The sequence below is a fragment of the Atheta coriaria genome, unplaced genomic scaffold (assembly GCF_025399875.1).
Source record: "Atheta coriaria isolate IRGN ID8LTWV9N9 unplaced genomic scaffold, Caltech_Dcor_3.1 hic_scaffold_10_pilon, whole genome shotgun sequence".
Classification (NCBI taxonomy): Eukaryota; Metazoa; Arthropoda; class Insecta; order Coleoptera; family Staphylinidae; genus Dalotia; species Dalotia coriaria.
Genome location: NW_027045452.1, coordinates 7,922,192 through 7,948,657, shown reverse-complemented (window position 1 = coordinate 7,948,657; position 26,466 = coordinate 7,922,192). Strand labels below are relative to the sequence as shown.

The following is a 26,466-nucleotide window of genomic DNA, read 5'->3' as shown; positions in this document are numbered from 1 at the left end:
TGGGATGTTATTGCCGGCGGCGCCCCTTTCGTCGGATTCACTGGACCGGAAGTGTTAACATAGCATTATTAGTTGTGTATTAGCACACCCCATGAGATTGGGGTCGCAACCGACGCGCCGGGGCAAATCACCCTCTAATACGGAGTAACGCAGCCACTCCACGGCCACCCCTCGCTTGCCGGCGACATCGAGAGAACATTTTTATTGCCAATTTGTCCGCCCGCACGGCGGCGCACAAAGATTATATTAACTTTATCGCTTGAGGCATTATAGCGCGCAGGATGTGTTTCGATTTATACAGATTTATATTTATTTGCTTTAAAGCAACTTCCGATTCAGGCAAATCATATAGATATTGATTTGTGTTAAAATTAAAGCTTTTTTTTGTCCATTTTGTGCTAAAAGTCAGGATAACGTCATTCAAAAAAATAGAAAACACAATAAATACAGTTTCTGCATGATAGCGCCCTCTGTCGATCGACGACGAAAACTATTCAAATCACCATCTTGTCAAACTAGTTTATATCAAGTCGCTGAAAGATGGCGCTACCTACGAAATTTTGTAGCGTTTATTTTATTTTTTTATTATAAAATTACGTGTATAATGATCATTTATCTGTATGGGTATAAATTTGAATAATTGAGTTGTTCGTTGTATTGCAATAAGTTTTACCGCGTGAGTTATCCACACAGGATTTAGTTAAAATCTGCGCGTGACAGTAGCGTCTATTTCCACCGCTCGCGTCGGTAAAGTAGAGTCCGCTCACCGCCATGTTACAATGTATTTTTATCTGACACAAATAACTCGGTAACGCAACGATTTAAAACGATAACAAGCAAATAAAAATAAATGCGTAAATGAGGGAAAAGCATATTTACTCTGCGCAAACATGTTTATAGCATTGGCAGAACAAAAATAAGATAATTCTCTATGTAGCACACATATTTTCTGTTTACATAGCATAGCAAATCCAAATATATTCAAACTAAAAAAATGAAACAATGCATTAAATTAACCTATACGAATGACATAAATAATCAATAGAAGACACACGAAAATTTGTGAAATGTCTTTCTTTAAAACTCTTTCTGTATATAAAAATTTCACTTCTGCCTGACATGCGGCAGGATAACTTCGACCACAAAGTGTTTTGCGGATTTGTATTTCAGTATGACGTTCTCCCAGTCCACGAGCGTGTGCAGATACTTCTTATTGCGGCCTTTGACTGTCTTGCGCACCAGGTGGACTGCAGTGGTCAACTTTATTAGAATATAGTGTAACCAGAAGATGTTTGTCTCTGGATGAAACGGCTCCCAATCATTACTACAAACAAAAAAAGATAAAATTTTAGTTTTTTTATTAAAAATTTTATAATTATGAGTACATACCGATTTGCAAGCTGCATCAATTTGTAGATTTCGAATTGATAATCGCCCTCGGCATTGAACAGATCGGGATCCTGAGCTAGATCATTATAGAAGTGGATATTATCGTAAGTAATCCGCGATAGCGTGAAATCGATGATGTTAGCCTCGACAGTCGAGGCCGGAATCGTTATCGATTCACCATCCAGTTTGTAATTGCACCTTGTGTCCTTCTGGACCCGATTGATCAACACGTTGCCCCAATGTAGATCGCGATGCTCAAATTGCACTTCCTCCTCGGCCACAGCCAAAGCCAGCGCAATCTATTAGAAAAATTACACAACATTAACAAAATAGTTCACAACACACTCTTAAAAAACGCATAAATACCTGAATAAAAACGTCGTAGACTTCATTATAGTTCGCAAAGACAAAAGATTCCAAGTCTGAGCCAGCATTGGCCATCTCCAGCACAATGTACAGCTGATCTTCCCCAAACATCTTTGGATTATCATTTTCTGTACCGCGATTCTCCTCAAACAGCTCCCAGAGCTCAATGAGTCGAGCCGGATACACTCCCTGAACGCATCGCACGCTCTTCAACTGATTGAAGCCGGTGGTCTGGTTGTGCAAGCCATAGCGCAGGTTGCTCAACTCCGACGCGATGACGATTTCGCTGAGAATCTCTTCAAACTGCTTCTGGCGTTCGCCGTTAACCAGCATCTCGCCTTCGATCGGAATCACCTTCATCACCGTCGCCGTGCCCACGGAGTCCGCATTGCGATACCGAAATACTTCTCCGTAGACACCTTCGCCGATCTTCAGACAATTTCGTAGTAAACTATTCAGATAAAAATTCAAGGTTATTTTATTTAGTGTAAGATTAGAATATTTTACTCACGTCTCTGGATACCATTGTGAAAAGTTGATGGGCGCCGTCTGCTTGCATCGTTGCAGCACCAGCTCACTAGCGAACGGACAGATGCGCGCGTGATCTTCGTCAGGGTCGTGGTCGACGTCTAGCTTGCTTGCATTTAGCGATATATTCTCGATGAGAGCTTCCAACGCAACGGTGTCCCGGAATTGATTGTGTTCATACTCTGCGGCAGAAACATACGTAGCGTTGATCAACATACAACGTTTGATGGATGCGCTTTCTTCGGATCGATGCATGCACGCTTTCACTACTGGAAACGCTCGAGAGTGTTTGGCGTTCGCGTTCGACTGGCTCGCTGACTAATTGTGCGCGCTTTTCATTTATGCCGCGCGCCGTTCGTGGAATAATGCGCAGTTAAACACGTCATTCTTTCCCACTACACGCAACACGCACACACAGGGTCATCGACGAAAATATCAACACGCACGGCATACATACACAATGTTTAAATGCTTAAGTAAGCGCGATGCTGCATCATGATTGGTGGATACAAAGTCCAAGATTTTCATTAGGCGTAATGCGCATGCGTGCTTTACTTAGAATTTCCACTGGGAATTTCCTACACTTACGCAACACTTGTTGCACAAAACTTTCGAATTTTTTACTGAAAAATTAATGCTATGAGTAATATTTTGCTTTTTTGTGTTGAAACACGTTGGATTCCCGGTCATGAGTCACGGCCACCGCCTTATCACTGCCTGCACGTGTGCAATACACATCTCGCGACGCTATTTAATTTAAAAATATCGCACACAACGCAATTGCTGTTATCGATGCTGATTCAGGCTTCAAGGCACCATTATTGCCATTGTGTGGAATTCTCTCGTAAAACAATAATAAGATGATGAATAAATCGATGTTATACCTTGATATGCAAACGAGTATCGCGCATTAAGGCTCGTGAGGTTCAGTGTTATCGTAGGAATCAGTAATTTGCTCTTGCAGCTTGCTAGCATACTCGTGAATGCAAGAAACAATTATTATGAATTTAGAGAATGACTGATTAGCTAAAACGAACAATAACGCAACTAACAAAAATTTCGACTGTCACCGTCAATATAACTCAACGCGATAGATGGCAATTGTTTGGGAATATTCAAGTGTTTTGGGTTCTTTTTATGATATAGAATTTATGAGAATTTATGACTCTTGGAACATCCTTCACAGTATGTTTTCATAATTCGTGCAAGCTGTGAAACCAGCGCATGCGTCTGGTTTGAAAACATTCAAAAATGTGTTTGGTTTACCCTTGAAAATATGCAGTCGCCTAATGCTTTACAGTCGCTCCAGACTTGCAGTTTTTTGTTTCAAATTCCCAACCTAAGTTAAACTGAATTGTGAATATTGTGAACGTTACTCTTAAAAATGCAAGGTTTGAGTGTAATAAACACAGACACTAATAATAATACTGAAATTATAAAGAAAGAAAATACCAGTGAGTGTGTCAATGAAGAAACAAAGGAAAAACCTGTTGATGATGGTGGTATTGTTGAAAATATTAAAGAATGTGTGCTTTTGGATTGTGATGATAAGTTTTCGTTGTCATACGAGGAATATTTGGTAAATATACCTTCCAAAACAGGAACACCGATTCATAATGCTCATGATAAAAGTTTAACTCAAGCTTTGTCTCTTTCTGTGGGTAATATTTCGTTTGAATTGTCAAATTTGTCAATTTGTGATGACTTAGAACCTTCTAAAGAACCAAAATCATTGGTTAAGAGATTATTTACACCTATAAAGACAAAAACAAAGGTGGAAGTTGTTAAAACTAACAAAATACCATTTTCTGATGAAGATGATTTTACAAAAGACACTACAACAGGTTTGGATGGTTATATTGACTTAACTATTGATGAAAAACCTGATAAACTTGTTGATAACATTTGTAACAATGACAAAAAACGCAAACGCAGCACAGAAGATGAAATAACAGACCACAAAGACATTTCTGACACCAAAAAAATCAAAAATATCAAAGAATTAAACTTAAAAACAGAGAAAATCAACTTTAAATCACCAAAATCAACTTCATACAGATCTCACACATCCAAAGATAAAATCTACCTGCAACCACAATCAACAGTTAATATAATCACACCAGAAACACCCAAAGAAAAACAAAAAGTAGTAAGACTGACTAAACTGCCAAATTTAATCAAGAATCTCATCAAAAACGCACCAGAAACACACTATTGGTCCTCCCGCAACAAAGCAATCGACTATAATTTAATCTTTAAAATCTACCAGGGATGTGAAGAGTATCAAATGGTAATGGATCACTTTACTCCCTATGACAATCAAAACGACTACCATGTTTTGAACATCGAACGAATTGAAAATCGCACGTTAATGGCGGCGTTTATCCTCAAACGCAATGAATTACAAGAAGCGAAACCTGCACTACCGGTACAAACGAAATTATTATTCCACGCGACGAAATACACCTCGACAGAATCAATCATGAAAGAAAACTTCGATTGGCGGATGTGTGGAGCAGCCAGAGGGCATAAATATGGCCACGGGACTTGTTTCTCACCGCATTCGGACTTTGCAACACAATTTGGACAACATCTACCGAATAATATCTACTATACATTGTTGTGTTATGTTGTGCTGAAGAAATCACAAACTGGTAACTCAGAAATGATCCTTCCAGATAAAAACTTTGATTCGTCAATGAGTAATGATGGAAAAGTGATTGTTAAGTATCATGACAACACTGCATATCCTGCGTACAGGATCACCTATAGAAAATGTGAGAGATATCATGATGATATACACATGCTGCGCAATGATTGGTATTATAATAACCACAGGACGAATAATTATCATCTTTACAATCAGAATTACAGTCAATATAATTGGACAGCGCAGAAAAATTGTAATTTTCATGGTGGTGACAGACGAGGTGGTGGGAAGCAACGTACGAATAATAAGAGTAAGAGATATGTGCCATATTGAGTTGCGACGCCATTTTGTTATGTAGAAAAGCAATGTGATGGTAAACTCACTCATATTTGATGTTCGGCGTCTTTCAACTGGTTCACGGCTTAATTTCATGATGGTTTGGCGGGCGACTATGCAGTTGTTTAAGTTTGGTACTGCACAATCAGTGCAAGTACATGTTTCTCCTGAAAAATACAAGAAGTTAATAGTTTATGTGCAATGTTACAAGTTGCAATTCTATTTGTTAGTATAAGACTGAAAAAACATGATTTTCTATGAAAAATTACTTCAAATGTGACTTAATAGCAGTAAATTTTAGTAATTTATGTTTTTAGTTAATAATCTAACGATTTTCTCAAGATAATAGTAAAACATCTTAATAAAAATAGAAAATATTGCAATGATTTTAAACTTTTAAAATAAAAAACGTAAAAATCGTCTAAATTTTATATTAACGACTCTAATTAATAGAAATTTTTTAAGTTTTATTAGTTACACAGAATATTATTATAGTAAAACTTAAAATTTAAGTTTGAAAATAAATATTTACCTTGCAAAACAGAAGCAACCATTGTATTCCTTTTCATAAACGCCAGTGATCTTCTCCAAGCTTTTCCTGGTTGCACCGCCAGAGGGCCATTGGAAGTGGGCTTCTTTTTCATACAGGGTTTTACAAAACAATCACTATTATTTCCTGTATCCTCATTTTTATCCTCTTTATCTTCTTCAACCTCTTTATCCACATCATCACATATTTCTTCCTTAATATCCTCTTCTGTTTCTTCTTTACATTCAGCTTGAGATTCTTCATCAGAGGTGAGGATAACTTCATGATTCAATTCCTCAAACAAAGTGGATGCAAACAAATCAGGACTTTGTGTTGTATATCTTTGCTTTTCTTCAGGTACATGATTAACTTCTTCAGATTTCGACTTTTCAACGCTTACATCATCATTTTTAGACCCACAGTCTGAATTATTAGAATAATCAATGACTGATGTGGACTTTTTAGCTTTTCTTGGTAATTGACGTCGTTTTGTGATATTTTGAGTGAATCTCCTTCGTCTTATACTTTTGGTTGAATCAGAAGAGACATTATCATTGTGATTTGATGAATCAACATCAAAACAACTCGCATTTTCATCCACGCTGCTCATGATAGTATTAATGGTCGAAGTATAAAACTTTTCAAAGTTATCCAAATCCATACCAGACCTTGTATCCTCAGTGCTTGGATTTTCACCTACACACAGTTCGAAGTCTTTTAAATCATCTACATCACACACATCTTCAATTATATCCTGTTTAGGTAGTGATTCCTCTTCAAACGATTGTTTCTCTAGTTTATCCAAAACATACTCATCCGGCAGTCTTGTAATTGCAATTTTCAGCGGTATGCATTTACTCAACATGGCGCTTGCTGTTCCACTATGTCCACTATGTGGTGGAGATTGATTCGAGGCGAATTTCAAGGCGACCATTCGTGGCGGCGGACTGGAAATCGAAGAAGTTGAATTCGTCGGTTCTTTTTTCCTTCGAGCAACCCATTTCATCATCGACTGCTCGTTTTTCTCGGGTGTTTTATGAATATTATTGATACTCTCATTATTGTATAATTCACCATTGTATCTCCGGCCACGTTGCATTGTAATGTGATTGTAAGCAGATACTTCAGGTGATTTGTAACTCCAGTTGTAAACTTGTTGGACAGATTCATTAATCAACTCATGACTGGCAGTATCATGGACTTTAACTGGTGTTAAAACATGCAACGCTTTTAATTTCTTGTTTTCTGTGATTGGTGTACTGCAAACAACTGATTTGCCAAGATTATTCGAGTTTTTTCTTACTTTACTTATAGAAATATTGAGATCTGCTTCAATGGATTCATCTAAACTAAAAACAGCCTCTGGTGATTTTTTCCGCTTTGATGATCCTGATTTAGATGCTGTACTGTCAAATGTGCTTGAATACGATAAAATCTCTTGGTTCATAGGTGATGTGCAGTTTTTTGAGATGATTTCTGATTTGTCATGTGAATTACTTAGATTTATGTTATTATTCTCTTTGGATTTTGGTGTTATTTCATCACTAGTCTCTGATTTAATACCTTTAGGAGTAGTTTTTTCTGTAGTGTGGTTTATAGGTTCCATTTTCAATTGATCAAATGTATCATTGGCTCTTTTTACATGAAATGATGAATCTGAATCATCTAGCAAGTCATGATTGGCATCAATCGGTGGCAATTCCGGTAGATTTTTACTATCGAGTCTTTTCCGAGTTTGTTTGTGCTTTCTGCGATATCTGGCGCACATGTTTGTTACAAAGAGAGCATTCATTGCTGATTCTGAGGTGCTTCGGGTGAGAACTCTCTTGGCTCCATATTTCTTCACTGGTGGCGTCATTTTCTATTGCAATTTGCCGGTTTTAAATTATAAGATGAAAAACTAAAACGAGTTTCTGTTATAATATGGCTGTAAAAATACTTCTAGTGGTAGAATCTTGTAGATATGTGTTCTCAACACTGGATTAACTGTTTGTTTTTAGGTTTCGTTTGATTTGGACGCAACGCTAGTTGTTTACCTGAGTTGTATACAACAATGCTCTTGTCACCGGTGCAACGCTTCGGTTTTGGCAGGATTCACAAATAATAGAGAAGATTATTAGTTGTTATAGAAACTTAGATGTATTGTTTTACATCTAGTTTCGTCTGGAAATATCTTTGCGTTGAAAAAACGGCTTGATAAGTAGTTAGCGTCTCTTATTGTTTGTGTTTTGTAACCTATACGATGCAACTTTGAATTTTTATCAGTGGGCGAAATATTTGATTGTGTACAACGGACGGAAAGTCATATTTTTTATTTTAAAAACATTTTAAAACATTTTTTATGTTAAATCAAAATTAAAACAGATTATTTTTGGTAGTTTTGAGCTTAAAACATAAATTCTGATACATTTTAAACCTAATTGCATCATTTTTAATAACAATACGTTGCTGGCATTCGGTTGTACGGTTGTATTTGTTAGTTGCTATGACAATAAGCACGTGCGTAATAAAAAATAACGTAAATGCCAATACAGACAATGCTTGAACTTTAAAATTAGCGTTCTTATCATCAACTCGATAAAAAACGTACGTAAAGATGACTATAAGGTTAATAAACGTCTATTATTTATTCCGTGCGTATTCTATTTCAGTCCACGCATTAATATGTCGATTATATTATTGCTATTGTTGAATATTATTGTTTTGCAACACCTGTGCGCTTGTTGCAATTGTATCCACCTGGCGGCAATTCTCCGCACCACAAATCGAACAGTCACGCGTCAAAACAGAAACCTGATCCGTACACATCCGAAACCCAGTCGCGCCGCGAGCCCAATCCGCTCGACGCTGTTCGCTACTCGAAGCAGCAGCAAACCAGCCTGACTTAGAACAGAACCGAAAAAAGGTTAGAATCCCGAAAGGAAATCGCCGTCCTCGACGTTCTCTTGCATCGAAATCGTGCGTGCCGTGCGGGATTCAGCCATCGCCGTCTGCGAGGACAGACGCCGTGATCGTACGACGCTCGCTGGCGTTTGAAGACGATGCGCTTTGTGGTTACTGGTTGCGTTATGCGCGTATTATGATAGCGTCGCAAAGAAATGGAGCAGAGGAATCAAGAACTACTAGCACCAGGTTCAGCATTTTATTACTTGTGCATTACATTTGCTTGTGTTGCAATATACTGTAGTTGATGTAGTGACTAATTCACACATTATTGTGTTGTGTTTTGCAGAGCTCTACTTCTTAATACAAAAGTTCCTGGCTGTGAGTCCATTGACTGAAACATACAAGGTAAACACAACAATCTTTTGCTATTACTTAATTCAAGCATCAGGAAAACTAATAAAAAATTATTGCTTACAGGTTTTAAGTCAGGAACTTGAACAACAGAAGGTAAGTTAAATTTTGAGTGTAAATTTTTATTGTGAATACATTTTTGTTTGTATTTTTAGATATTACCAGCGAGATATGATTGGGAAGGCAATAAACATGAAAGAACATATGAAGATTTGGTAAGAATTACTCATACTTAGATTGGTATTTATTAAAATTGATGTTAAATTATTCTAGGAGAGATTATACCCCCATATTGGGCCTACACACCTGTTGGAGATCTGCAGCAGGATAGGACCCATCTTGGACAAGGAAATACCACCATGCATTCAAGGCGTTCGATCTTTGTTGGGTTCGGGGAGACAATCGTTGTTGCGCATAGCTGATAGTTTTAAAATTCCGTATCTGACGAGCTATTATGCGACGCGACGCAATGGCATGCCGATTTGTGATCCGTTCGATCCGAAAGTCAATCATAACATTTGTAAGTACAAAATTATTTTATATTTAACATAATTTTGGGTTTAAATTGGGTTGAAATAACAAAAAAACATTAAACAGGTGAAAGAACCTTAAAAATTACATTGTAACACATATGTTCGGCGTGTATACCGCAAGTCCAACATTGGACTACTAAATTTAATACAACATAACCTCGATTTAACAACAAACTCCTTATAACGGTGAAATTTGTACAATTTAGTTGGTTTATATTAATTTCCATCTTATTGGTGCTTAAAATGCGGGTGATTTAAAATTTTGAAGAAGAAAAAAACTTATTTTCTGTAATTTTAAAACGAAAAAGTCTCGTTTTTAATGCCAAACTTTTTATAACTACGAAATTTGTTCATTTTGAGTTTATAACCGGTGCAACAAGAGATTAACAGATTTTGTTGCTTATAAAGAGGTTATACTGTATTTAAACATATTCTGATAGATTTATTTTTTTAACAGCACACATATTGGCCGGAAGAGAAATTTCTGGCCCTGTGCATCGAGCGCTTGCACTTCCACCGACGAGATACTCTTGGATGCAGCTGCAGGTGCAAACTTTAGGACATCTCTCAGCTGTATATTGTTTACTTTTTGACCGTACGGGAAAATATGTTATTTCCGTAAGTATTTCATAAAAATAATAATTAAAAACTACTATTTAATATAATTTTAAATATTTTTATTTAGGGTGCTGATGATTTACTTGTAAAATTATGGTCGGCGAACTCCGGCCGTCTAATCAATTCCTTCCGTGGTGCTTCAGCAGAAATCACAGACATTGATGTAAACTTAGAGAATACCCTCCTCGCCGCTGGTTCCATCGACAGAATCCTCCGCGTTTGGGATTTACAGACCGGCGCGCCTATAGCGGTGTTAACCAGTCACACAGGCATTATCACCTCGGTGCATTTCTGCCCGACTGGCAACTATGATATTCGATACCTTACCACAACCAGTTCCGACGGATCTGTCGCCTTTTGGACCTACAATCACGATGCGCGCAAACGAGCCAATTTCGGCTCGAAACCAATCCTCTATCAGGAGAAAATGCGTCCTGGCCAATCACAAATGATTTGCTCTTGCTTTAGTCCCGGTGGTACCTTCCTTGCAGCCGGTAGCGCTGATCACAACGTGCGTATCTACCTGATGCGCAGCGATGAAGGACCAAAACGTATTCTAGAAACCGAAGTGCACAGCGATCGAGTTGATTCAATCGTTTGGGCACATCGAGGATTACGCTTTGTTTCCGGTAGTAAAGATGGCACTGCATACATATGGCACTTTGAATGTCAACAGTGGAAATTCATGAAGTTATCAATGGATACAAAATTGCCTGGAGGTGCAGTAACTGAGGATCCAGATCAGGAACCGAAGAAATTGTTTGTAACGATGGTTGCATGGGACTATTCGGATAACTTCGTGATTACCGCAGTGAGCGATCATTGTTTGAAGGTATGGCAGTCATCAACCGGGCAGTTACAACGCGTGTTGACCGGACATACAGATGGCGTGTATGTGTTGGAATCACATCCTAGAGATCCGTATGTTATGTTATCCACCGGACACGATGGACAGTTGTTTGTGTGGGATGTATTGCGTGGGACAAAAGTGGCGCATTTCACGAATAGTTTGGATAACGGACAAGGACAGGGATCGGTTTTCGATGCGAAATGGTCGCCGGATGGGTCTATGTTCGCCGCGTCGGACTCACATGGACATATTATGATTTATGCGTTTGGTACCGGCAATCCACAGCTAAAATTAGTAAGTTTTTATATTTTTAAACATTTTTAACCTCAATTTTATACTACTTTTAATTTTAACTTTAATTCTAGCTGCCAAAAGAATTATTTTTCCATACGGATTATCGCCCGCTGGTGCGTGACGCAGATCATACTGTCCTGGATGAGCAGACGCAGGTGCCGCCACATTTGATGCCTCCGCCATTTTTGGTGGATATTGATGGTAATCCGTATCCGCCGATGTTGCAACGACTGGTGCCTGGACGCGAACATTGTACCAGTGAGCAGTTGGTGCCGAATATTGTGATTGGAACAGGTGGCAGGCAGGAGGTGATACAGGGTTTGGCGGAAGCTGCACCGCGGAGTGATATTGACCGCATGATTGCTGCGCTTGTACAACGCCAGTATGGGAATGATGAGCAGGAAGCAGGGGGTAGTAATGCTGCCAGTCCAAGGGCTGTTGGGAATGGACCCAGAAGGTAAAATTTAAAACAAATTTTGTTTCTAAGATTAAATTTAAAATTTGTCCAGGTCTGGAGAGAGTTCTGTGGAAGGTATACGACAAAGCACGGGCGATTGGCAGCGTGATTCCAATTTTGTGTGGAGTAAAAAGGCTCTGGTGCGACCATTGTGCAAATCCGAATTAGAAGTAGCTAGGAATTATGTGTAAGTTTATTTAATACAATTTTACATTGCAAATCAATTTAATTAATATCTTTTTCTATAAAGTGAAACAATGTCATCTTTTGAAATGGCTGACTATCAACGTGAAAGTAAGAAGCGTCCGCTGATGATTAACACTGCCACGACCTCGACGTCAAACGAAAAAGGTCGCAATCGTCGAAGACGCAACGGTAACGTAAACACGCGCCGAACGCGTCGCTCGAATCCAGCGCCGCGCGTTGTCGAGCATGATCACGACGGCGAAGAAGTGGACGTCGATGCTGAAGACAGCAATCATTCGACGACCAGTAACAGCGATTCGAGCGCCAGCGCCAAAGATGACGATTTGAGTCTGAGTGATTCCAGCTCGGACACGGAGGAGTCCTCCGGGTATTCTGATTGGGTTGCTGACCAAGGTGAAGTTTTGGAGCCGCCGAAGAGGTCGAAACGGAAACCGGCACATCGGAGTATGAATGGGGATGATGGGCCTAGCACGAGTAATTCCAGTAAACCCAAAACGGTGAGAATTTAAAACAAATAACAAAAAAACATTTTTGTTTAATTTTTTAAAACATTTAGAAACGTATACCATACTCCAAAATCAAAAACGGCGAGATACCTGAAGCTTACAAGGATTTAGAATGGTTATCGAAGACAGTGCCGAGAAAAGCTCCGTATTGCCCACAAATGGGCGATGAGGTGGTTTATTTCGTTCAAGGTCATCAGATGTACGTGGAAGCAGTGAAGAATAAGAAAATTTACACGTTTAACAACAGGGATGTGCCCTGGACCAAAACAAAACTCAGGGTAAGACATAACATCAATTTTCATCAGTTTTTACTTAACCTTAAAACATATTTACTTATTTTTGAAAAAATAGGATAAGGAGTTTGTGAAAATAGTCGGTATAAAATACATCATCAAACCGCCACGGCTTTGCTGTCTGAAATTGGCGCTGTTAGATGAAGAACACAAACTCACCGATAATGTCTTCACTATAAAGTATCATGACATGGCGGACGTCCTCGACTTTATCGTGCTCAAGCAAACCTACGAAACTGCCATTGCACATTCGTGGAGTATTGGTGATCGGTAAGATAAGATAATTTTAGTAATATATTCATCTAAATATTCTAAATTTTTGCTTTATTTGTGTCTAGATTTCGTTGTATGATCGACGATGGTTGGTGGATGGGCAAAATCGAAACCAAGTCGGATTTTAGTGATGAACATCCGGGGTCGTTGTTTATGTGTTATGAGATTCAATGGGATAATGGGGAGAAGGAGCGGATGTGTCCGTGGGATTTAGAACCAATTAGAGATGATAGTAAGTACATTTTTTTCTATTTCTATTTCTTTAATGGCAGTCGTACTGGAGTCACAGATTTACTCACTAGGTGGCGTTAAATGTTTCTAAAGTGCCGTTTAGCACGTTTTAAATCTACGATGGCATTTTAATCGCTGCCATTTCAAAAACAAACTAAACGTCCAACTGTCAAAAATTTCTGTGTGATTTCACCTGCAATACTTATTTGGCTTTCACCGAAAATTACCAGTATGTCCCGAAGCGTAATTAACCAATCCCAACATGTCAAAATAAAAGAAAAAACGCCATTCACACCATCACAAAATGAATTGCTCTATATTAAAATCCTCGAAGAAAAAGAACGTTTGGAGTTTGAGTTAATAAACATTTTACGCGAACAGCGACGCGTCCAGCAAGCAATTCATAACCTGCGAAATGCCAGCGCCAGCAATTATTCACGAAATGTAAACTTGTCCGATAATTGAATAAATCACTGTGTGTTGTTTTGTTCTGGATATTTGTTTAAATTGTGTATAAATTTCAGGACTACCGGAGACAATCGGTGAGGCGGTGCCCGTCCTACCGGATGAGATTCAAAGTATACTTTACCAACCCGCCGTAGACGAATGGCCGCTTGGCGATCGCGATGGCGCCTGTCGACGAATCATCAGCTGTCTGGATAAAGTAATGGCGTTGGCGATTGCGGAGCCATTTTTAGCGCCGGTTGATTTGAACCTGTATAAAACGTACGCGTTTGTCGTGGAATATCCTGTGGATTTATCTACGATTAAGGCGCGATTTGAGAATCATTTCTACCGGCGCATTGCGGCTGCGCAGTTTGACGTGCGGTATCTGGCCGCGAACGCCGAGCAGTTCAACGAGCCGCATAGCGTGATTGTAAAATCGGCGAGGATTATCACCGATTTATGTCTTAGGATAATCAAGTATGCTTTTTGGTACACTTTTTGTAAATACTTTAAAGTAATGTTTATTTATCTCTTTAGACATTCAACAGAAGAGATTGATGTCCAGGTTGTGTATCATCAGTTAATGGACATGTATGAATCATCGGGAAGTGACGACGATGGGGACGCCGATGAACCCCGACCGGGTCCGTCGAATGTTTCCGCTACGCGCCATTTGCAAGCGCGTAACTTGCGCAGTTACAATGATGGATACAGTAGTGATTGGCGGTATGATGCAAAGCGTTTGTTAGATGACATGTTCAATATTCCGGATTCGGTGCCATTTAGGACGCCGGTTGATACATTGAAACATCCAGGTAGTTTTTGTCTGCATACAAAAATTTTAAAAAATTAAATCAATTTTTTTTTAGATTATTTCCAAGTGATTGATACTCCAATGGATTTGTCAACGGTACGAGAAGAATTATTCGGTGGTAATTACTCGTCACCTGCCGATTTCGCAAAAGACATGAGACTGATATTTTCTAATTCTAAGCACTACAACACTAACAAACGATCTAGGGTAATTTAACATAACCTATGAATTTAACCTAGTTTAATTTAACTTGTTTTTCAATAGATTTACTCAATGACTGTGAGATTAGCGAATATATTCGAGGGACAAATGGCACAAATCGCCTCCGGATGGAAGCGTTCGCGAAATAAAGGCCCCACAGTTCGCAAAAGCGCTCGTAAACAACCACCGCGAGCGAAAACGAACGGAGCCAATTCGGATAACAGCGAGAAAGAGAATCGCTGTCTGCGCAATCGCAGTGCCGTTAAACGTCTGCAACCCGCCGCGAGTATGATGTTTGTCATGCCCAACAGCTCGGACGACGACGGTGAATCCCTGCGTGCAATTGACCGCATACTAAACCCTCACGCATCTACATCGGAAGCCAGCGGCGAGGAGGAAGCCGACAAGGAGCCGGCGAGTACTCGCACGCAACAATCAACGGACGATCATAGCGATGATGAAGTCTTAGCCAAACACCGCATGCGCAAACAGCCTATAATCGAATCGGAAGATGACAGCGATTATCAACCGCTTAGTAGATATGCCAGCACCAGTAATCACAAACGCAAAAAGCCGATGACTTGCGTGTCCACCAGCGAGGAGGAAGAGGAGGACGCTAGTTCCGGATCGCATCATGAAAGCAGCAGCTCGGATAGTGACAGCGGTATTAAAAGAACCTCCGGTCACGACCTAAACGACGGCGGGTGCATTCCGCCGAGCACGAGGAGAAGGACAACGAGAGTGACGACTCTGACGACACGGATAGTGATAATCTGCCTCTCAAGCACTACGAGAGGGACAGGCATAGCGAGGACAGCGCCGAGTCCGATCGCGGTAGGACCGTGAGCAGCCGCGGGCGTGTGCGGAAGATGACCGAGAAGGCCCGAACGCTGTGGAAGAAGTGAAGCCAAATAAGTACATTTTAGTCGTGTGACTGTATATGCGTGTTTTCCATTTCTCTCTTCATGTTCGCACCAATCAGACACACGATGATTTGCAGAAATACGTTTGTTCCACTAGTTTTATTAATTTTAGTGTTTCTTACTGCTCTTGTTGGTTTTATAATGGTACTTATGAACAGTATTAAGCCGGACTTATGTTTTAAACACGTTGTGACGCTTGATCAATAGGTTCTCGATTAAATTATTCGCATACGTTGCATTGCATTGCCGCGCAGTCAATGCGGAGTTTAGTTTCTCTAAGTGTACATAACTGATTTGATGGCATTCGGACAAAAATCACAGCTGTGTAAAAATGGAATGTATTTTTATATAAATGGCGTCTTCATTTACCTGCAAAATAATTTTTCTGGTGATATGGAAGAGTGCGATATGCGTTGATCGAATTAACATGCAAATAAAGTTGATTTTTAAGCAAATTGCATGTCGAATTTGCTTATTTGCATTTCTCTAAGTTTGATTTCACCAAAATCAAACTGCGCTGTCAGTCAATCATGTTTCGTGCGTTGTCGGGCATTTCCGACTTTTCCCCTCCCCTATAATATTTTGAATCCGGTTTCAACGGGTGCCGTCTTGTAACCGTCTTTTTGAAGTTTGTCATCGTACGTGTGTACCGGTTGAAGGAGTTCCCTCCATTTCTTATCTTGTGCGCGTGTGAATTGTGTCTTATTACGATCTACTGTTTCTCTTAAATTAATTTTAATCCACTGTTGGTTCTCATTTAAACCATGGCTTCATTTACGAATAAGTTAATGAATATTGAGAATGAAATCCACTCAGATTTCACTAAAGAATTCTCCAACCTTAATTTGATTGATGTAAGAACACACGCATCGCATTTTTTCTTTCTAATACATTTTGTGTTCTAATAGGTACGCAGCAAAAATGCCATGTTATTGAAACTCATCGCCAACCCAAAATCTGCAGATGCTACTAGTGTGATTGAAGGTATGCTGAAGGAATTCAAAATAAGAAATCAAGAGGCTGGACCCAAATCAACAAAGAAAAAGGCTTCTGAAAAGGAAAATATTGGTAAGAATGCATTTGCTATTACTTGTACAATCTGTCTATGATGTTTTTATATAATAATTTGTGATTGTTTAGATATTAATGCAACAAACAACACCAATAACACAAATCAATCCTCACAAATCATCACAAATAGCAACTTGAATTCAACAAATAAAAATGATGAGACATTTGAATCTGGCCGTCCACGCCGTCAAGCATACACACATGCATCTGAAAGACTGACGCAACAAGTGAATGTGTCCTTAAAGGACAAAATTCGTCGGGATGTAAATATCAAAACTGAACGCATTAGTGTAGCTTCTTCGGAATCAATTCCAGTAAAAAATGTAAAACAGGAACCGATTGAGATGCCACCGCCAGCAGCCTTACCCAAGCGTGGTGGTCGTAAAAAGAAGGAACCCACCATCAAAGTCGAACGAGCCAGCACCCGTACAACACGCATGCGAAATACAAACGTCCCAGCAGAAGTGGACGACAATGCAAACATGGACTCTGATGTGGTTTTGGTGCAAGATAATATTGCAACCATATCACTCGACAGTGTTGATGAAGAAGTAATCCCGACTGAAGAAGAGCTCGAAGTCGACGAGGCAGTTGAATCAGCAACTGAATCGAAAACAGATTCTCCACCTGCATCTGCAAACAAGAAAAAGGCGCGTAGTCGGCAGAAGACTGAATCAGCGACGCGAACTAAGAAAACATCGAAGCGATCCAGAAGTCCATCATCCGAAACAAAGAAAACTACGAGTCGGACAAGGCGTAGCAAAAGGAAGAAGTCTACTCCTAGTAAATCCACTGATACATCATTGTATGAGGATGCTGTGGAACCTCCGGCGGGTGAAATTATCCCTGCGGAATCACCAAAACATTTAGAACATGATGATGAAATTGTCGTTCAATTACCGACTGTGGCATTGGATAGATTGAGCAAGGATGTTTTATCCAGTATTGAGCATAATCCGAATGCGACAATCACCATTTCAAAAACAGCCATCATGAATGAGACGGTTACGATTCAAGCAGGTAATCCGTCAGGTCATCCGACCACGATGGTGTTGAATTCTACTGTTACAATATCTAAGCCTACACAGAAAGAAACACTGCCGACTGTTGATGATATCATGACTGATGATGAGTCGGATATTGAGGAGAAACCACCGGTGCCTGTAACTAAAAAAGTCGGCAAACAGTTGTTTAATCCATTTGAGAACAGTCCGGTGAAGAAAAAGTGGAAGCGTTTGAGAAACTTGGCGCTAAAGCTGTTGAACCTACAACTACAAGAGTAACCAGGACTAAATCACGACAGAAGGCCAAGGCAGCCGAGGAAGCAAAGAAACTCGAGGATGACACTGATGAGAGTCCTACAGCGGGTAAGACTAAAATCCCCGGTTTTGTTACGCCCGTTGCTTCGAATCGTGCTTTACCGTCGATGACTTCGGGCAAGTCGAATTTGTCAAGTAGCGCGCAGAAAGCGCTCAGTGCTATTAAAATGTCCACCCAACACTTTAGGGACTACGAGCAGAAGCGTAAGGAAAAGGAAGCCGAGGCACAGAAGAAAAAGGACGCGTATTTGCTTAAATTATCAGAGGATAAGCGTCGCAAGCGTGAGGAGAAAGAGCAGAAAGCAAAGTTGCAACGTGCTGCGCTTGAGGAGGAAAAGAAGCGCGCTCTTGAGCAACAGTTGGCTAGGGAGGAGAGGCACAAGCAGCAGCTTCAAGAGAAACAAGATCGTCTTAATAAACAGCGGGAGGATGCCGAAAAGCGACGTATTCTTGCCAAGCAGAAGCATGAAGAGTTGAAGAAAGAGGAGGAGCGTAAGCGTGCTGATGAATTGCGCGCGTTGAAGAAACGAGAGGAGGATGAGAAGCGAAAGGCTGAGGAGGATAAGCGGCAACAGGTGTTGAAGGCGCGCCAGATACAGAAGGAACTTGAGATGGCCGAGAGGCAACTGGCGTCGTTGCCGAAATCAGTAGAGCCGCTGTATATGACTCAGAAGGCGCCATTGATGCCCACGCCCGATTGTTATGATTCTGACGATGAGGATGCGCCTAAGAACATCAAGTTGCAGCCGTGGAACTCACGGGAGGCGTTGCATCCACGCTTACGTGCGATGAGCTTCATCGATGCAAAGGTAAGCAATACGTTGTTCTGTGTCAAGGCGCAGACGCCCAACTTGCAGGAGTTGTTCCCGAACTTGGATCCGAAGAAACTGCGAAGAAATTCCAGTGCCATTTGGAAACAGGCGCCCAGGTTCACCATGATGCCAGAATTAAATGAAGATTTCTGAGTTAGTAAGTTGTGTTCTGGTGGTCTGCATAATTCGCTCATTTTTACTGTGCGAATGACCTGAAAGCATAACATATTGTTATGAAGTATAAGTGTGTCTATTTTATATGTAATTTTTATTATTATGAGAAGTTGCAAATGCTTCCTTCTTTTTATCACTAAAATAAAACAGAGATTTAAAAATAAGTATTTTTGTCGTTTTCAGAATTAGTTCAGAAATTATTATTAATGCCTAATGATTCAAAATAAATTGTCTATCACAATCCGAAATCAGAATTCATATCTTTATGTATTACATACTTGTATCACTCTTAGATGGCACTACCATAAACTAAAAATCAATTTGGAATTGTATTGTTTATTTCTATATTTATCAACGTGAACCTTCGACACAAGAATTGTGTTTGTTGGAACACTATACACTTTCTTATCGCATTGCCGTGCGATTGTTGCCAGCACCTCACGCCGCATGTTGCTGCGTCTTAGTTTAATTTTGATCCTAGGTAAAGTGCCAAATGCAATTCGCGCGCAAGGTCGCGTGCCATCAACGCGCTGCCGTGTTTGCGCATCTATTGCAATTCACGCACAAAGTCGCGTGTAATCGACGCGCCGGCCTTGCGCACCTCTTGCTTTCTTATCATCAACTGCCCCGTCGTTGCTTATGCAGTTTGCGGCCAGTTTCGTGCCGGTCTCTGGTTGGTTCAGACGTGTTTTGCGCGACTCGTATCGTTTATCCGGGCTTCTACTTTCCAATTCGTCTTATATTCGATCATCAATCGACTATTTAATTTTAACTCGACTTTAGTAACTTTAGTACAGCTATTTATTATTTGCGCGTAAGTGTATCGTGGCCATGTTGATTTATTCATCATTTGGATACCCATCGTCCTGATGTAAGTAGCTTTTAACTTAACAGCACAGATTGTTTTTCTCCGCTGTGTGAATATAATATTACTTATGTTTTCTTTTTTTATTTACAGTATTTGCCGTGCCTTGGAGTCTGTTGAGTTCTGCATTGGTAAGTTAGAATTCAATTATATGAGCCGCTTATTTTGAAAGTGGCCTAACTCCATTTATCTTCAAATCGAGATATTGAAAGTTTTGCGTTTCAATGAATTTAAAAATATACGTATAAGATACAAAGGAGTCATACTGCTTAAGCGTATCTAAGGATGTTAAATTTAAAGTTCCAGTTAAAATAGTGGCAATTATTAAGTAAATAACGTGCGTTTCCTTATCAAGAATGGAGTTGGGCCACTTTCAAAATTAACAGCCAGATTCATTATAAAATTTGAAGATGCCCAAGTCCATTCAACATAATTTAAGATGTTTCAAATTGAAGAAAAAAAACGTCTTCGTTTCACAGACAGCTTCGTGAAGTAATACATTTTGTTTGTTAAAATCTGCCAAACCCCAAAACTTCTCAAAAATATTCTTTCTTTCTTCTTCATTATAATTTTTTGTGCACGCATTCCGACAACCATAATCTTTGTTTCGAAATTTTTTTCATGAACAATACTTCCGGTTTAACTGCAATATCTTTTTCCTGAATTCCGTTTTATCTTTCGCACTTTTTGGATATATGGTGCATCAATCTTTTCTCCATTGTTATTTGAATCTTCATCCTCTGACGAGGAATATTGTTTTATAACTCTTTTTCTTATTCGCTTTTTTTTTAAATTATTAATTACTATTTCATTTTCACTATCTGAACTAAGTGGTCTTCTTCGGTTCTTCCTCATGGGTGCAATAATTTCTATAATTTAATATTAAATTTTAAGTTTTATATTAATTAAACGTACAGGTTAATTAACTAACGCAATTGTCCCAAAAATGAGGTGGACTTGTAAATACTAATTAATTGAAATTACCTTCATCGCTGCTTTCCGATATTATCAATAGTAAATACCTTGATGTAACTATTAATGGAGTTAGGCCACTTTCAAACCACACGGGTCAGTTATTCAATTAATTCGGAAAACCTATGTGTAAAAAATGTACCGTATTTTCTCTGAATATAAGCAATCTGACGTGTGTCACTGATAAATAACATGAAGTTGTACATGTAACCATGGTAACCGGTAAAAAATTGAAAAACGGAGTTAGGTCACTTTCAAAATAAACGGCTCATATATTTCGGTTTATTTTCTGCGTCGGACATTGCGTTTGTGTATAAACAACTTTTTTGTGTAGCGTTGCTATCTTCTCATGCCGCATACAGCGTACTTGCATATTATTGCGATTTTTTTTTCGGATTTGCGCGCGATCTAGGCGTTTCAGTCAGTAACTTCAGCCTGGCGTCAAAAGATGCGGAATTAAATTCTCCGTCGGGCTGTAAGAGTTTGTTGCAAGAACTCTCCTTGTAACCCGCAAAAATTTGCATTTAATTGTGATTTATCATTGTTTTTTCGGGTTTCATTAAATACTGGTTTGTTTTGTGTATGACTTTTGTTGTTTTCAAATTCATTGCAATATCAACCTTGTTGCATATTTGATAAATGTGTTTGAAATATTTTTAAGTTAACAAATATTTTCAAAGGTTAGATGGCGCTACGATGTACGGTTTGCATTAAATATTGTTTGTTGGTGGTAGTGAGTGCACACCGTGTCCGTGTGGATCACGCGATTTCGCGCAAGAGATAAGTTTGTATACCTGCAGGTATCGAATCTTTATTTCGTGGAATCAAAACACACCGTTGATGTTTATTATATTAGCATCGTAAATATTCTTCAATTCTTTCTTGAATATAACTAACAATTTTATATTAATTCTAATACAGTTTTATTATCAGCAGATGATTACGGACTAATGTGTTACCTGGTAAACGAAAAACGATGCATGTTCAAATTAAATATCACTTAAATATTTAATGTAAAATCTGTCCGATGAAATCAGAATTACTCATATCGAATTTAAATTTTTTATTACCTGTACTAATCTAAATTTCGGAACTACTGTATCATTTGTAGATGGCAACAGCATGGACTAAAAATTGTAAATTGTAAATTGTATACACGAATTGTGTTTGTTTGAACACAATATACGAGGGCAGTCCGACAAGTAGGTACCTAGCCTTGGCGCCCGATGAAGCCAAATCAAAAAAAGAAATGTACTATCGTGTAGTACGTCTCTATAGAGGGCCACAGTTAAAATTTAAACCAGATCAAACGTTTAGTTTTGGTTTTAATCGCGTTTGAGAGTTGACGTGTCCGCGTATTTAGACAAAATGGAAAAAGAGCAATATCGATCGGTGATTCGATTCCTGTTTTTGGAAGGGAAATTGCGCAGTGAAATCAAAAACCGACTGGATGCTGTATACGGTGAATCTTCTCCTTCGATTGCAACCATAAAAAATTGGTATAATGAATTTCAACGTGGTCGCACGTCGGTTTTTGATGAGCCACGCCCAGGTGCTCCAAAAACAGCTACCACCGAGAAAAACGTGAAAAAAGTCCATGATCTTGTATTAGCAGACCGTCGACTAAAGGTGCGCGAGATATCTGAGACAATAGGCATCTCAAAAATCCGCGAGGGTCATATCCTGCATCAAATATTGGGCATGAAAAAGCTGTCGGCGCGATGGGTGCCGCGTTTGCTCACTCCGGACCACAAGCGCAACCGTGAGACCACTTCCCAGCAGTGTTTGGCGCTGTTTTCGCGCAATCCCGAGGAGTTTCTGCGTCGTTTTGTAACTGTTGACCAAACATGGATCCACTGGTATACACCCGAGACCAAAGAACAGTCAAAACAATGGACTTTACCCGAAGAACGTGCTCCGAAACAGGCGAAGACTGTCCCATCGGCCGGAAAGGTGATGGCTACTGTTTTCTGGGATTCAAAAGGGGTAATCTACATTGACTACCTAGAAAAGGGCAAAAAAATTACAGGACTATACTATGCCCAATTATTGGACCGATTCGACATGGAATTAAGGAAAAATCGGCCTCATTTGGCCAGAAAAAAAGTGCTCTTCCACCATGACAACGCACCGGCCCACAGCTCCAACATCGCCACAGCGAAATTGGTCAAACTATGAATTGCTGCCACATCCACCTTATTCGCCAGATTTGGCCCCGTGTGACTTCTTTTTATTCCCAAAATTGAAAAAATCACTCGCCGGGCAAAAATTTGAGTCAAATGAGTCGCTCATTGCCGCCACGGTAGCATATTTTGCAGACCTCCCGAAAACATTTTTTTCCGACGGGTTAAAAAAGTTGGAACATCGCTGGGTCAAGTATATCGAGCTAGAAGGAGACTATGTTGAGAAATAAAATGATAGGTTTCCAAAATTTTCGGTTTTTCTTTAAAAGGCTAAATACTTATCGGACTACCCTCGTACACTTTCTTATCGCATTGTCGTGTGTCGTCGTTGCCAGCACCTCACGCCGCACGTTGCTGCATCTTAGTTCGGCATCGACGTGCCGGCCTTGCGCGCGCACCTCTTGCTTTCTTATCATAAACTGTCGCGTCATTGCATGCTCCGCTACGGCAAACACAATCCGAGGATTGCCACCAGTTTCGTACCGATCTCCGGTTGAATCAGACGCATTTCTCGCGTCTCGTATCGTTTGATCGGACTTCTATTTTTTAAATTTCTATTATACTCGTTCCACAAACCACTATTTTTTAATTGAAACTATTAGTAATATTATTTAATATTTGCGTGTTTGTTGTCCTTAAATGCCGGTTAAGTGTATATTGCAACTCACAAAGTGTAGAGTGGTTAGGTGAATCGGATCCATATCTCCCACATATTGATTTATTTATCATTAGGATGACCTATCGTGCTGATGTAAGTAACTTTTATCCAAACAGCATGAACAGATTGTTTGTTTTTCCCTTGTGTGATTATAATATTACTAAATCGTATGAAATATTTTTGTTTTAACTTATGTTTTCTTTTTTTTTATTTACAGTGCTCACCGTTCCTTGGAGTTCGATGAATTTTGCATTGGTAAGTTTATAATTAAATTATAGTTTCCCTTCAATATATGCATCGAATATTAGTTTGCATGTATGTAGTTTTGTTATCGCGTTCTGCCGCGTATTGCAAAGACACAAGATAGCCGTGTACCCTGCTGATAAATCTAAGAATTAACTGTTTAGCCTGCCCTTTGAAATTGAAAAATGTCACTTTTTAGCACTTTTAGTCGCGTTTTATCGATCTTTTACTGTAGGAAATATAATTAGATTATATTTTTATGTGAATTGAAAAATCTCACTTTTTAGCACTTTTAGTCGCGTTTTTCCACCTTTTACTGTAGAAAATATAATTATTGTATATTTTTATCTGATAGAGAATTTTCCAATCTTTGATAATCAGCAATTCGTTGGTTGCTATCGCTTTTAAATTAAAAGATATTAATTATCAAAAATCGTCGAAAAACAGTATCAAGCACCCCCCCTTGGCAATTTTTTCTTAAGGATGAAAATTTCATCTCTCAAATTTCCGTTTTAACTAGCCTATCTTATAAAGAATAGTTCGTAGTTTTAGTTTACGAGATATTCGCGATTGAATAAATTGGGCAAAAATTGCAAAATGTCACTTTTTAGCACTTTTAGTCGGGTTTTTCGACCTTTTACTGTAGGAAATATAATTATTTTATATTTTTATCTGATAGAGAATCTTCCAATCTTTCATAATCAACAATTCGTTGGTAGCTATCTCTTTTAGTTTAAGAGATATGAATTTTTGAAAATCGTCGAAAAAAAGTATCAAGCACCCCCCCTTGGCCATTTTTTTCTTATGACTCAAAATTTCATCTCTCAGATTTCGATTTTATCTAGTCTATCTTGTAGAGAATGTTTCGTAGATTAAAAATCTACGATTTGGCCTTCCTATCTCTTTTAGTTTACGAGGTATTCGCAATTGAAAAAAATGGGCCAAAATTGCAAAATGTCACTTTTTAGCACTTTTAGTCGCGTTTTTCGACCTTTTACTGTAGGAAATATAATTATTTTATATTTTTATCTGATAGAGAATCTTCCAATCTTTCATAATCAACAATTCGTTGGTAGCTATCTCTTTTAGTTTAAGAGATATGAATTTTTGAAAATCGTCGAAAAAAAGTAGCAAGCACCCCCCCTTGGCCATTTTTTTCTTATGACTCAAAATTTCATCTCTCAGATTTCGATTTTATCTAGTCTATCTTGTAGAGAATGTTTCGTAGATTAAAAATCTACGATTTGGCCTTCCTATCTCTTTTAGTTTACGAGGTATTCGCAATTGAAAAAAATGGGCCAAAATTGCAAAATGTCACTTTTTAGCACTTTTAGTCGCGTTTTTCGACCTTTTACTGTAGGAAATATAATTATTTTATATTTTTATCTGATAGAGAATCTTCCAATCTTTCATAATCAACAATTCGTTGGTAGCTATCTCTTTTAGTTTAAGAGATATGAATTTTTGAAAATCGTCGAAAAAAAGTATCAAGCACCCCCCCTTGGCCATTTTTTTCTTATGACTCAAAATTTCATCTCTCAGATTTCGATTTTATCTAGTCTATCTTGTAGAGAATGTTTCGTAGATTAAAAATCTACGATTTGGCCTTCCTATCTCTTTTAGTTTACGAGGTATTCGCAATTGAAAAAAATGGGCCAAAATTGCAAAATGTCACTTTTTAGCACTTTTAGTCGCGTTTTTCGACCTTTTACTGTAGGAAATATAATTATTTTATATTTTTATCTGATAGAGAATCTTCCAATCTTTCATAATCAACAATTCGTTGGTAGCTATCTCTTTTAGTTTAAGAGATATGAATTTTTGAAAATCGTCGAAAAAAAGTATCAAGCACCCCCCCTTGCCCATTTTTTTCTTATGACTCAAAATTTCATCTCTCAGATTTCGATTTTATCTAGTCTATCTTGTAGAGAATGTTTCGTAGATTAAAAATCTACGATTTGGCCTTCCTATCTCTTTTAGTTTACGAGGTATTCGCAATTGAAAAAAATGGGCCAAAATTGCAAAATGTCACTTTTTAGCACTTTTAGTCGCGTTTTTCGACCTTTTACTGTAGGAAATATAATTATTTTATATTTTTATCTGATTGAGAATCTTCCAATCTTTCATAATCAACAATTCGTTGGTAGCTATCTCTTTTAGTTTAAGAGATATGAATTTTGAAAATCGTCGAAAAAAGTATCAAGCACCCCCTTGGCCATTTTTTTCTTATGACTCAAAATTTCATCTCTCAGATTTCGATTTTATCTAGTCTATCTTGTAGAGAATGTTTCGTAGATTAAAAATCTACGATTTGGCCTTCCTATCTCTTTTAGTTTACGAGATATTCGCAATTGAAAAAAATGGGCCAAAATTGCAAAATGTCACTTTTTAGCACTTTTAGTCGCGTTTTTCGACCTTTTACTGTAG

General features: G+C 38.7%; 4 protein-coding genes and 2 long non-coding RNA genes across 7 annotated transcripts; 3 read left to right on the top strand and 3 right to left on the bottom strand.

Moving 5' to 3' along the window:
• Positions 1 to 859: 859 nt before the first annotated feature.
• Positions 860 to 8,014, bottom strand: Haspin (haspin). Of its 2 annotated transcripts, XM_065314490.1 has the most exons (7): positions 7,835 to 8,014; positions 5,802 to 7,698; positions 5,317 to 5,436; positions 2,267 to 2,465; positions 1,756 to 2,206; positions 1,390 to 1,688; positions 860 to 1,324 (listed from the first exon to the last, which is right to left on the bottom strand). In XM_065314490.1, the coding sequence occupies exons 2-7, from the start codon at positions 7,654 to 7,656 to the stop codon at positions 1,105 to 1,107; spliced, it is 3,144 nt and encodes a 1,047-aa protein (XP_065170562.1). In that variant the 5' UTR covers positions 7,657 to 7,698; positions 7,835 to 8,014; the 3' UTR covers positions 860 to 1,104. The 2 variants fall into 2 exon arrangements, with proteins under 2 accessions (XP_065170562.1, XP_065170561.1); XM_065314489.1 differs by having other exon boundaries at positions 5,802 to 7,835.
• On the top strand, positions 3,581 to 5,323 carry LOC135801124 (uncharacterized). Its single transcript, XM_065314492.1, has one exon. The coding sequence runs from the start codon at positions 3,668 to 3,670 to the stop codon at positions 5,264 to 5,266; it is 1,599 nt and encodes a 532-aa protein (XP_065170564.1). The 5' UTR covers positions 3,581 to 3,667; the 3' UTR covers positions 5,267 to 5,323.
• A 586-nt stretch (positions 8,015 to 8,600) lies between the features above and the next one.
• BRWD3 (bromodomain and WD repeat-containing protein) lies at positions 8,601 to 16,197 on the top strand. Its single transcript, XM_065313509.1, has 17 exons — positions 8,601 to 8,930; positions 9,031 to 9,089; positions 9,162 to 9,191; positions 9,251 to 9,310; positions 9,369 to 9,615; positions 10,086 to 10,246; positions 10,314 to 11,390; positions 11,462 to 11,847; positions 11,900 to 12,034; positions 12,098 to 12,551; positions 12,611 to 12,838; positions 12,912 to 13,123; positions 13,192 to 13,358; positions 13,882 to 14,281; positions 14,342 to 14,619; positions 14,674 to 14,825; positions 14,883 to 16,197. Exons 1-17 carry the CDS (start codon positions 8,897 to 8,899, stop codon positions 15,663 to 15,665), a joined length of 4,863 nt encoding a protein of 1,620 aa, XP_065169581.1. The 5' UTR covers positions 8,601 to 8,896; the 3' UTR covers positions 15,666 to 16,197.
• LOC135800314 (uncharacterized) lies at positions 15,690 to 16,346 on the bottom strand. Its single transcript, XR_010550137.1, has 2 exons — positions 16,112 to 16,346; positions 15,690 to 16,063 (listed from the first exon to the last, which is right to left on the bottom strand). It is a non-coding gene; the product is annotated as an uncharacterized lncRNA (long non-coding RNA).
• Positions 16,347 to 16,363: 17 nt separating this feature from the next.
• On the top strand, positions 16,364 to 19,282 carry LOC135800313 (caldesmon). The gene is given in 4 exon segments (XM_065313510.1): positions 16,364 to 16,596; positions 16,651 to 16,810; positions 16,883 to 18,037; positions 18,040 to 19,282. Coding segments are annotated over 4 exon segments (2,463 nt in total). The 5' UTR covers positions 16,364 to 16,506; the 3' UTR covers positions 19,098 to 19,282.
• A 1,385-nt stretch (positions 19,283 to 20,667) lies between these two features.
• LOC135800435 (uncharacterized) lies at positions 20,668 to 21,227 on the bottom strand. Its single transcript, XR_010550151.1, has 2 exons — positions 20,968 to 21,227; positions 20,668 to 20,852 (listed from the first exon to the last, which is right to left on the bottom strand). It is a non-coding gene; the product is annotated as an uncharacterized lncRNA (long non-coding RNA).
• Between the last annotated feature and the right edge of the window lie 5,239 nt (positions 21,228 to 26,466).

Bases quoted from the DNA above. Each gene is read 5' to 3' on its own strand.
- Haspin (XM_065314490.1), bottom strand. From the start codon at position 7,656: ATGACGCCACCAGTGAAGAAATATGGAGCCAAGAGAGTTCTCACCCGA. The intron at 5,437-5,801 runs GTAAATATTTAT...TGTATTTTTCAG, and splicing joins GGTTGCTTCTGTTTTGCAAG to GAGAAACATGTACTTGCACT. The intron at 2,207-2,266 runs GTGAGTAAAATA...TTATCTGAATAG, and splicing joins TCACAATGGTATCCAGAGAC to TTTACTACGAAATTGTCTGA.
- BRWD3 (XM_065313509.1), top strand. From the start codon at position 8,897: ATGGAGCAGAGGAATCAAGAACTACTAGCACCAG. The intron at 11,391-11,461 runs GTAAGTTTTTAT...CTTTAATTCTAG, and splicing joins GCAATCCACAGCTAAAATTA to CTGCCAAAAGAATTATTTTT. The intron at 14,826-14,882 runs GTAATTTAACAT...GTTTTTCAATAG, and splicing joins ACACTAACAAACGATCTAGG to ATTTACTCAATGACTGTGAG.
- LOC135801124 (XM_065314492.1), top strand. From the start codon at position 3,668: ATGCAAGGTTTGAGTGTAATAAACACAGACACTAATAATAATACTGAA.